The sequence below is a fragment of the Canis aureus genome, chromosome 31, assembly GCF_053574225.1.
Source record: "Canis aureus isolate CA01 chromosome 31, VMU_Caureus_v.1.0, whole genome shotgun sequence".
NCBI classification, from domain to species: domain Eukaryota; kingdom Metazoa; phylum Chordata; class Mammalia; order Carnivora; family Canidae; genus Canis; species Canis aureus.
The window spans coordinates 26,448,170-26,460,392 of NC_135641.1; the positions used below are offsets into that span (position 1 = coordinate 26,448,170).

General features: G+C 35.0%; 1 protein-coding gene across 7 annotated transcripts in view; it reads left to right on the forward strand.

Annotated features, from left to right (window-relative positions):
- The window catches only part of TP63 (tumor protein p63), a 218,115-nt gene that overhangs the window by 73,382 nt on the left and 132,510 nt on the right, over nucleotides 1–12,223 (forward strand). For 5 of the 7 annotated variants that reach the window (XM_077880066.1, XM_077880065.1, XM_077880067.1 and 2 more), the window contains 2 exons: nucleotides 3,651–3,779; nucleotides 5,025–5,157. In XM_077880066.1, the coding sequence (XP_077736192.1) occupies nucleotides 3,651–3,779; nucleotides 5,025–5,157 (262 nt within the window). The other 2 variants (XM_077880070.1, XM_077880068.1) reach the window with 2 other exon arrangements.

The window sequence follows — 12,223 nt, forward strand, 5'->3', positions numbered from 1 at the left end:
TTGGACTCTGAAATACTAGATTTGGAGATTTTTCAGGAGTGCTGAAAGAAAATGTGTGAGATTTGAGTGGTGACTTCTTGGGCAGAACAGGAATAGCAAGAGGAAATGAGACTGTTAGCAGATACCTCTTGGGGTTTTTAGGTCATTTCTACAGAGTAGGGTTTTGGGGGCGGGGTACATTTTGCTGAGTTAATGCAGAGAGTATAGGAGAGTTAATCCACAAAAAACAAGCTGAAAAGAAAAAAAATATGACTTGAGACTTCCTACTTTTGGGTGTGACTGGTTTGACAAAACCATTTGAACAGAGTGATTGTTCCATGAGTAAATTGATACTCAGATTCACCCAAAGGCAAAGCCTCTGAAGATAGGTAGGATTTACTTCACTCTTCCTGCCCTATGGCACTAGCTGATCTCCTTCCTTCCTTTCTCTCAATAATGTTTTACAACTTTATTCAGAGACTAAGAATCAATTCTGGGTTTGCTCAGGAAAGACCTTGAGGATTCTCTCACCTAGACTCCTGATTTTTAACTTTTTAACAGAACCTGTTTTTCAAATGAAATCTTGCTCAGAACACTAATATACTTAAGACAGGCAGAAGCCAAACTTCGTGGTGTTAAGGAGTGTCTGGAGTCCTACCAGTAGGGCCATTTCTTTATATCTGGTAAATACACTGAGGTACCAGAAACCCTAAAGTACCATGAAACCAATTTGAAAATCACTGATCTATTCCAAACCCCACTCCCATCTTTTGGAATAAAGTCCCCTTAAAGCTTGAGATCCTGGACTGAGGTACAGTAGGGGTAAGGGTGGGGAGGAGCTGTCGCCTAGTTCAGTGTAGCAAGCCTGAGATAAAGGTCAGCTAGGGGAAGATGAAAGGTAATGGGAGCATTGTTTTGGCCCAAGGACACAGAAAGAGAAAGAAAAATTTGAAATGGAGAGAAAGGAGGGTTAATTCAGGTTTAATAGAATTACTTTTGTGTGATACTTTTACAGCTTTAACAGGCCTTTCAAATATACTATTTAATTAATTCAATTCAGCAAGTATGTCCTGGATACAAATTATGTATTTGATCTAATCCAACCAATGTATTAACTACCAGGCACTGTATAGAAAGCGTGTAGCACATTATTTCGAGAGGGCCTTTCAACCACCCTGTGAAGCAAGCATAGTTGAAGAAAATACGGTGCAGAGGTGAAGTAACTTTACGATGTGTGAGTAGTAGACCTAAAATGTGAACCCAAGTCTGTCACACTTCAAAACCCATGTTCCTTCCACTCTACCGTCAAGGAAGTATAAAACTAAGAAATGCCAGGAGATATGGGCTTTGCCTTCAAGTTACTTAAAATCCTCTACACTTGGTTAATTGTCGAACAAACGAAATAGGATGAGTTAGCATTGATGAGATATAACAAAAGGCCAACAAAGTTTGGAGAAAGACAACTATATTTCAAGTAAGGGACAAGGAAACGCTTTGTGGGGAGGAAATCACTGAGGACTGCGTAGGCATCTGTGAGGCAACAGAGCAGAGATGACTGTCCCTATGTCACAATCAAGGAAGCTGAAGTTCATGGAGCTGGGAGGCTTGTCCTTTGCAGCTGGTTAGTGGTGACATCAGAAATACAGGGAAGGTCTTTTAGGAGTTGGAGAGAAACTAGAGAGAAAATGTGAACATAACATAAAGTGTCTGACTTAACCTTTTTGCTGATAATTGACTTTGTCCCGGTTTTCTCTGTCCCTAATTCTGCTAGCATTTGATTGTCTTCCCTGGACTGGTATGACCACTTTGCCTATAAACTGATATACTTATAAATCTTTCCTCCACACAGCTTCCAGATTTATTAATATAAAATGTATTCTGTAAGTCTCATGCTTCAAATCCTTTAACACTGCAGAGGTGGATATGCCAACCTCCACGTGTGATCAAAAATTTGTGTAGAACTAAATACACAATATATGCATGTGTGCAAATAAGTACAAGTAAAACTGAGAATTTCTGAATAAGATAAATGGATTGTAGTGGTATCAATATCCTAGTTCTAATATTTTAAGGGTTTTGTAAGTTGTTCCTTACCATTGGGGAAGTTGCATAAAGGGTGTATGAACTCTGTGTATAATTCATTACAACTGCATGCAAATCTATACTGATCTCAAAAAGTTCATTTAAAAATCTTTTGCAAAAACTAGAAGTATCGAAATATTTAAGCTTCTTTGAACATAGCATACAATTTTCTTCTTCTCTCTCTGGCTCTATTTTCTAGCATTCTCTGCCCCAGATCTTACACTATGCTAACATAGAATTGTTTGCAATTTTCTCACATACAACCGAAGTATTTTCCATTTTAGTATTTTGTTTATGTTGTTGCCATAGACTACTCACTCATATCATTATCCTTACCTGGCATAGCTAATTTCTTTGCACTGTTTAAGGCTCTTTCTTTGATCCCTCAGATGAGATGATATACTTTATCTTTGTAGTTTCATAGTGTTATACATACTCTTACTGTATTTATTAGAGGTTTGGTTTCTTGTCTTACCTTCAATACAGTGACCTTCTAGAGAGTGAGATAGTTTTACTTGCTTTTTATTTTCAGTGGCCTTTATTTTTGCTAGTAAATAATAGATACTGTCAATGTGTTAAACTTGAGTAAATGAATGTACTTCTTCATATAGTTTGGAAATTACCAACAATAAATCCAATGCTATTATCTTCTATTATGTAACCAGACCAGAGTATTCATTTGCAAATTTAAGATGATTGACTATCTTAGTACACTATTTATTAACACTTTATGATATTAACAGTAATGATTAAGAGCTTAGTTAATTTCATCCTGGGGTAAAATTAGTCTACTGACAATCACAATGAATCATAGACTGAGATGATCTGTGTAGATAATATGCAGACTTGGAGACAGCTTCACCTGAGAAAGGTATTTTCCTTCATGTATACAGGGATCAAGGTTATTTTTTTTAAGTAAAGGCAAACTTGGGGACCCAGCAACAAAATGGGGCAAACAGAAATAGTATTCATTTGCATCTTATTGAGATGTTTACTTATCCTTTAGTTGAACACAGAATTTTACACTCCAATTAAAAACCACCCACACACACATCAAAGTAAGCTAACCGGTGATTCAAAAAAAAAAAAAAAATCTAGGTTCAGAGGTTTGAGTTTATTCTCCCTGGGCACAATGCTAAGATGGTAGTTATGAAAGGTAAACTTCTTACTGTTTTCTGACTCTCCTTTTAACCTGCTAGAGGCAGAATGGACAGATAATCAGTAGAGAAATTTATACAACGGGTTTAATAATAGGTCACCCTGGCTGTCAGACTTAATGAAAGGAATGTTTGTTTTCTTTTTGAAATCTTCAGAACATAGATGCTGGGTAGTGGAAGCGTGGAGTTTAACAACATTATTAGATACAAAAGAATTTGTTCGAGGGTGTGATTATCTGACTTTATGGCAAAATGGGATCCATGACACTACCCAAAGGAACACCAATCACGCAACTTACAAACTTTGCTATGTATGCCTGGATGGTTCTGAAAATTCACCTGAGTTTTTCTTGATTGAATATGCTTTGGTTTAAATATTCAATATTGTAAATATGGGAACTATAATTCTAGTTTCATTTTTATTCTCTTAAGGTTCGTAGAAACCCCAGCTCATTTCTCTTGGAAAGAAAGTTATTACCGATCCACTATGTCCCAGAGCACACAGACAAATGAATTCCTTAGTCCAGAGGTCTTCCAGCATATCTGGGATTTTCTGGAACAGTAAGTATCAAATAAGCAAAAAATGTTGTACTTGATTTATTACAAATAGGAAAATGGGGTTTGTAAAAATATTGCTTACTAGGGCATGTTTCTAGAATCAATAAAAATCAGTCAATATTGTTGGAAAAATTTATTTCCTCTAATAGTATTTCTGTGTTCAAAATTCAGCAGAGATTTACTAAGTTTATATCACCAAAAAACCAGTATTCCAAGGTGGTATAATTTTGGAGCATCAGAAGGGCTCTCCTTAAACCATAAGAGACCATAATCATAGGAAACAAACTGAGGGTTGCTGGAGGGGAGCTGGGTGGGAGGATGGGGTAACTGGGTGATGGGCATTAAGGAGGGCATGTGATATAATGAACACTGGGGTGTTGTTTGCAACTGATGAATCATTGAACAATACCTCTGAAACTAATAATACAATATATGTTAATTAATTGAATTGAAATTTTAAAAAGGAAGTAGATGGGGATCCCTGGGGCTCAGTGGTTTAGTGCCTTCCTTCAGTTCAGGGAGTGATCCTGGAGTCCCGGGACTGAGTCCCACATCGGGCTCCCTGCATGGAGCCTGCTTCTCCCTCTGCCTGTGTCTCTGCCTCTCTCTCTTTCTCTCAATCTGTCTCTCATGAATAAATAGATAAATTTTTTTTTTTTTTTAAAAAAAGGGAGGTAGCTTTCCTTCCTAACTCCAAATAACTTCCCTAATGACTCCCTTGATACCCAAAATCTCTTCCTTTGGCTTAAAGACTCTCATCTGCTATTACAATACAAATACCCCCGAGAAGGTAAAATACTAAATTTGGTTGGTCATTTATGCCTTACTCGGAAAATGATTATTGTCTCTATTATTAATATTGAACTTGGGTAAGTGAATAAATTCAGGGAAAGATAAAAGAATATCAGAGTACTTGGCACACTAAAGGATAGGTTATAAAATAATACTTATAAATTGAGTATAAAAATACTCAATTCCTGATATATCCTTTCTCTCCCATGTTCCACCCAGCAATTTTCTGACAAGGGCAGGGATCACCGATTCCCATGGTACCAATAGGACTTAGATTTGAACTGTCTGAGAGGATACATTTGGCATGTGGTTGAGCTACAGTCCAAACCTAGAGTTTCTGAGTCCAATCAATGAGCTTTGGCAACTTTGAAACAGATAGCTCATTGTTATCAACTGGGTTCTTGTGTTTTAGTCCCATTCCCTGCCTAACATACCTTTGTTTGTCCTTGATGGTAGGCCCATATGTTCAGTTCAGCCTATTGACTTGAACTTTGCGGATGAGCCATCAGAAAATGGTGCAAGAAACAAGATTGAGATTAGCATGGACTGTATCCGGATGCAAGACTCGGACCTCAGTGACCCCATGTGGGTGAGTGGCAGGAGCTTTTCCTTTCATCTGTGGGCCATGTCCATCTTGAATGGATAAGACCATTGGGCAGAGAGTCAATGTGGTCAGCAGAGAGAAAATTAGGTGTTTGTGGATTTTGTGTCTTCTTCAACTCTTCTTTACTGTATATGTTTCCACTGGTGTGAGGAAGGTGGGTTGGGAATAATCCCTTACATTCTTTATCTAAATCGTTCCTTGTTTCTATTCCAACTTGGAGTGGATGATACCAGTCCACGGTTTTACAGGAGGTAGAGAGAGTCAGAACCAGAGTCTAGGTCTGAATTTTATCCAAATTCTATACTACGGCAGACCCTTCTCCCATGGAACTATCCTTCTTAAATAAAGGAGGAAGAAGTGAATTCAATGTGAACACACAGATTTAAGTACCTGGTAACAGAGTTAGAGGAAAGAAGGTAAGTAATGCATAAAATAGTATTTTTTGGGGGGGTGGAGCTTTGCCACTGAGTCACTCATGACTTCAGGCTTCAGTTTCTCATTATAAAGGAGACCAGGAGTGTAATGGGCTAGTAATAATAAAACACTTTTCTGAAATGTCTAGATGAAATTTTCTGTATTTATAGAATACGTAGTACTGGTGGGCTTTTTTTTTTTTTGTCTTGTCTTTTATTATTCTTTAGAAATTATTATTCATTCACCATACAAATCCTGCTGCTTTTTCTGTAAAAAAAAATATATACACACACATACGCACACACACAATTCAAACAAATCCTTCTAGAAAAATAGAGGGAAGAAAGAGCTAGGGAAAAAAGGTGATTTCATAGATCACATGTGGACATGATTTTGAACATCGCTTTAAAAAGACCTTGCCTTTCTTGTCTGATAGAAGATTTTACTGGAATTTTCACCATCTATATATTTTTCTAATCTGGATTGTACTATTTTTTTTTAATATTGAGATAAAGTGTGTCAGGACAGGGAAGAAGAAATATCCGAAAATATAAAGTTGCAACTTTGCAAATGTACTTATGTTTTGTCACTAAATTGTTAAAAAAAATATTCTTCAGTGGCCCCTTCCATTCTAATACCAATACAGTTCTCAATGATCTTTGAGCTAGTGAAAGGAAATGCATGGATAAATCCAAGGAGCAGGGCAGGTCACTTAAGGCCTTATAATGTATTACAATTAAACATAAGTAGTGGTAAATTCTGATTCGACAGTGACTTTGAAATTAGGATATTTCCAACTCACTTAATAATATCACCTTTGGATAGGTAGCACAAGCCTAGGCAAACCTATCTTTTTATATTCTCTCCAGGGATTTTCTGTTCTAATTCCTGAATTCATAAAAGCAAATTAATTTATATAAAGCTTACAATGGAGAATCAAGCCTTTTTATTTACAGTTTCTACTATAATTTCACATACTTTCACACACTGAAGCATATGGTTTCTTAATGTGCCATGCCCTGTTTTACCTTTTATATTATTAGAAATTTTCTCCTTAGGAACATCTTAGTTTTTTGTTTGTTTTTGGTTTGGTTCTCCCCCTCTAGCCAATTCCTATCTATCTCTCAACAACCAGTTTACCCTGTCTTCTCTGGGAAAATTTCCATATCACTATTCACCACCAGTTTGAGTTAGGTACCATCCTCTGAAGCAATCTAGGGTATCTTTTTAGTCCTATTACTTATTATGTTATCATAATATTATCATTGTTTATTTCTCTGTCTCTTGAGGGGACGGGGTCGTATCTTATTGTGCTTAGTATTTGTTACCACAGTGTCATACAATAGACCCTCAGGAAATTGTGCAGTCATATGAAATGAGACTTGGAAGTTATCTAAAAAAGTCAAAAAGCTCTCTTTAAAGCAGTCCTGTCCAAAAGAACTTTCTTTCAATGATGGAAATGTTCTAAATTCTGTACTGTTTAATGCAGTAGCAACTAGCCACATTTTTCCTATGGGCATTTGAAGTGTGGCAAGAGCAACTGAGAAACTTAATTTTAACTTTAGTCAATTCAAAGTTAAATGACCACATGTGGCTAGTTGGTAGAATATTGGGTAGCACGGTTCTAGAATATCTCCAGTCAGAGCACTCTTCTCTCCTTGAACATTCACAACAGCAAAGCTTCCTGTCCCATCCACCTCTTGGATTCCTTCCCTTGTGACTATGGTCTGTCAATGTAGAAAATGTTATGATTTTAGGTAATTTATTCTTTACTTTCACTGTTTTCTCAATTCTGTTAGAAAATACCCAGATTTGCTATCTGAGCAAAAGTTCAGTTATTTATTTATTTATTTATTTATTTATTTTTTTATTTTATTTTATTTTTAAACTTCAGTTATTTAAAGTCCATTTGGGTGTTTTTAGTCCATTTTTTAGCTTTGGAGAAATCCTAGTGGAGTATCTGAGTAAGAGTCATGGAAGCTATACAATGATGTTAGGGAAAAAGGAAGAATAAGAAGGGGAGAAAGCCAAGACAATACATTGATGAGATTGTCCTCATGGATAAGAGTCTAGCTGAGAATGCACTGCTGTATGGGTTAGAGGCTATTGTTATTTAAGAAATACTGATATTTAAGAGAATTATCCATTTGTACTCAACAATTTTTTCCTGTCAATTATTTATATATATGTACTTGATATTGGTTCTTTGAAATAGATGTTTAATAATGTTGCTAGGATGACTGACCTGATTGAAACTTAGAGTGTTCAATTTGAAATTGATCCAGATTTTCCTGTTATAATTATAAATTTTTGAAACTGCATTTTCTTAAGCATCAATGTTTGATAATTAACATATTTGATATTTCATTTAATATTTCCAATCACTTTGTGAATTTTATAAATTAATAAATCAAAGAAAAAAATAGTTCAATAACTTTCCTAGGATGACGTGTACATTCCACAGCAGTGTCAGTGTCCTATCCATGCTATCGGACTTAATCTTTTCTTTTCTCATTTTTACTACACAGTACTATATTTAAGAGGAATTTGAACTCTATTTCTATTTATGTATCTGTCTCTTCCATGAGCATTAGGATGACTGTGTGGAGAAACCACTTCTCCCCATGAGATGGTCCTATGGTAGAGTCTCCACACTTTTCCTTCTCTGAAGAGGCACAGGTCGCCATCAGTAATGATGGATAATAAAACAGTTGTCCCATTACTTGTTGGCACCTTCAAGCTTGAAATTGTTTACCAGATTAAACTGAGGGTAACACAAAATCAGGAAATAAGACCTAGGAACATTGCAAGGAATAAGGGATTGAAATAATTCAGGAAAAGCTGGAAAACAAAATGAAAATATGATTTTTCCAGTGATAGTTCATTTAGGAACTTAGGAAAGAAATATACAAGTTAAGGGAGAAGAAACTTGATTACATAAGCTTGCTTCTCAATTGCTGTTCTGTTTTTAATCTCCAAAGAAGTGAAATATTGCTAATAAGTTATAGTTTTGTATGAATCCTTTGTTTTCCCTTGTCTTAAGACCATTCCAACACCCTTATCTATGTCCACACGTGGAGGATACATAGATGGGAATATGTAACAATGACAGTGCTCAGCAACGGGAATGGCAAAATGGTAGATGTGGTCAAGATCCTGTAACTAGTGTTCTGGTTTGTAAAGTATTCTAAAAGAATCCTGGTTCTTCAAACAGACAACTGCTGCTACTTGGTAGCATATTTTCACTTTCCTTATGTATATAGGTTAATAGCTAAATAGTTCTAAAACTCTGCACATAAATTACTTTCTCTTTGCATATGGTATTTTTAAAATATGGATTTTCGCTAAGTGTATCCTCACCTTACTATGCAAGAAATATGAATCTGTGGACACAACATGAAACAGGATGTCAGATTATTAAGGACAGAAATCTTGAAATTGAGAATGGCATCCCATTTTCATTGAGATTTAATACAACTTTCACCTTAATAATTAGTCATGAAATGGAATCATGATGTTTTGCTCTGATTATTAAAAAAAAGGAATTTGAATTAGAATGATTTTAATATCCCTACACAATGAACTACATTGAATAGCAAATGAAGGTTGAATGAGATTTCTCAAAAATTTTTCATAATTTAGCCTATGTTTCCAAGATCCTGTTGGCTTTAGATTCTAATATATTCCTTTGTATCTCACCCTTGCCTTATTTACAAACTGTCTAAACATGCCTGCCATGTCTTCAAGAGGGAGATAGTGACATCAACATTTACATGTTTTCCTGGAATGACTGATGGAAACTATGTAACTTTTATTTTTGCATTTATTGGTCCTTTGTGCTTGAAAGGAAGCCCTATTTAGTTGAATTGGGTTTTTCCCTAGTGATTTGAGTGGCAATTACCTAAAACCATCCATTTTTGTAAATTCTTATTGTAGCATCCCATATATACATGAAGAGTCATCAGTTCTTCAGCTCTGTATCTCAAAAGAGCGGAAATTGTGTTTGTGTTTTGGAAAGGCTTAGGCCACAGCACCAAGCATTTTGCCCTACATTTTAACTGATCCAAGATTTCTATAAGATTTCAAGTATATATACTAGATCTAGCCACAAGCATTTCCTTAGTACTTTACTGTAAGCTATGTTCTTTGTGATACAGATGAAAAAATCATGGTCTCTAGCTTTGAGAATACCATAATATATCAAATGAGCAAATGTGTACAAAATTACACATATGTATGCATTTTTTTAAAGACACACGCAAAAGGAATGATTTATTGTGCCTGAGAAAGACTAGCAATATGTACAGAGAAGGTTATTTTTATATAGGCCTTGAAATATGAGTCAAATTGATCAAAACAGAATGGAAAAGAGGTCCAAGTTTCAGTAACTTTTTATGAAAATAATGTATTAAAAACTATAATATAATGCTCAGACATTTTAAAATACAAGACATAAGCGTTTGGCTAAGGAGAAATTTCTAAAGAAAAAAAGAACAAAATAAAAATTTGAAAAATCGATAGCACATGTCAAAGGTTTAATGGCCCTAATAAACTAAATGTTTAAAAATTAATAAGAGAAAGATGAAGTCCCTGCTTTCTGGCAAAGAGTCTAAGTAATTCACAAATATTTAGCAGATAAAATAGTTCAACCTCTCTAATAAAAAAAAATTGTGAATTCCAACAATTCATAGATGGTATCATAGATTATCATCTACCTGGTCAGCAAAGATTTAAATGATTGACGATATCCAGTGCTGATGATATTGTTGAGAAACAATCTTTTCACTTTGAGCAGGAATATAAATTGATATATTTGGAGGACAATTTTGCCCATTCTAATTTATTTAATTTTAAAGATAATTACCCTTCATCCATAAGTGCCACTTGTAGGAATTTTTTTTTGCACAACAATTTAAAATATGTAAATAAGTCTACACACAAACATACATGTGTACATATGGACATATGTACAAACACACACATATACGCAGAAATGAAGGCTTCATTGCAGCATTGTTTAAAATATCTATGAAATGGTAAGACCAGATAGAATTTTTTAGGCTTGAAAGTTTTAGATGCAGATAGGAAAGAAACTAGAGTTTAAAGCAAATGAGGGTTAAGCTCACCATTGAGAGATGGTATTAGCAATTATGATGCATGGTCATTTTCATCTTGCCAGTTTTATTGTTCATGAACCCCAGTGTGATTTCTGTGTTTGTGCTTTGTGTGGGGTATCTTTATGTTCTGGGAAAGATTATGTAGAATTGATATTATTTCTTATGAAATGTTTAGAAGAATTTGCTAATGAAATCATCTGGGCCTGAATATTTCTTTTTGGAAAGCTCTTTAATTATAAGTTCAGTTCTGGTAATTGTTACAGAACTATTGAGATGATTTATTTTGTCTTGGGTAAGTTTTCATAAATAGTGGTTTGTAGGGGCACCTGGGTGGTGCAGTTGGTGAAGCAGGAGACTCTTGATTTCAGCTTGGGTTGTAATCTCATGGCCATGATCTTATGGTTGAGAGATCGAACTCCATGTAGGTCTCTGCGCTCAGCATGGACTTTCCTTGAATTTCTCTCTCCTCCCTCTGCCTCTCCCACCCATGTGTGCTCTCTCTTTCTCTGTCTCTCTAAAGTAAAAAAAATAAATCTTTAAAAAACAGTGGTTTATAAGGAATTGGTTGATTGCATCAACATTTTGAAATTTTGTATGAAGAATTGTTGGGAGTATTCCCTTACTACTTTTAATGTTTGTGGGAACTGTAATATCTTCCTGTTTCATTTCTGATATTGGTAACGTGTGTCCCCTCTCTTTTTCTCTAACAGTCTCACTGAGGGTTATTAATTGTATTGATCTTCCAAAAAGCCAGCTCAGTTTCTTTGGTTTCACTGTTTTTCTCTACTATCTTTCCATTTTCAGCTTTATTATTTCTAGTCTTATTTTCTTCTGCTTCTTTGGGTTTATTTTGCTCTTCTTTTTCAGGTTTCTTAAACTGAAAGTTCTCATTATTGAGTTGAGATATTTCCTGTCTTCTAATGTTAGTATTTATGTTTATAAATTTCCCATGAAACACTATATTAGTGGCATCTCCTAAATGTTGATATGTTGTATTTTTATATTGTTCAGTTTAAAATATTTTCTGATATCCCTTGAGACTTTCCCTTTGACCTGTGTGTATTTATAAGCATGTTTAATTTCCAAGAATTTGGGTATTTTCTGTTATGTATCCATTTCAGACTTCTAGTTTAATTCCATGATGATCAGAAAACCTACTTTATATGATTTCAAAATTTTGAAATTTGTTAAGTTCATTCCATATATCAGTTTATGGTTTATCTTGGCAAATGTTCTGCGGGCACTTGAAAAGACTGAATTCTTCTTTTCTTGGGCAGAGTGCTCTGGAAATGTCAATTAGGGCCTGTTGGTTTATGGTATTATGAAGTTTTTCTCCATCCTTGCTTATTTTCAGGCTACTGGTTCTATTGATTACTGAGAGAAGGATATTGAATTCTTCAACTCCAATTATGGATTTATCTCTTTCTTCTTTCACATCTGTCTGGTTTTGCTTCATGTATATTGAAGCTCTATTTTTAGGTGCATTATTTTTGAGTTTGTTACATCTTCCCGGTGAATTG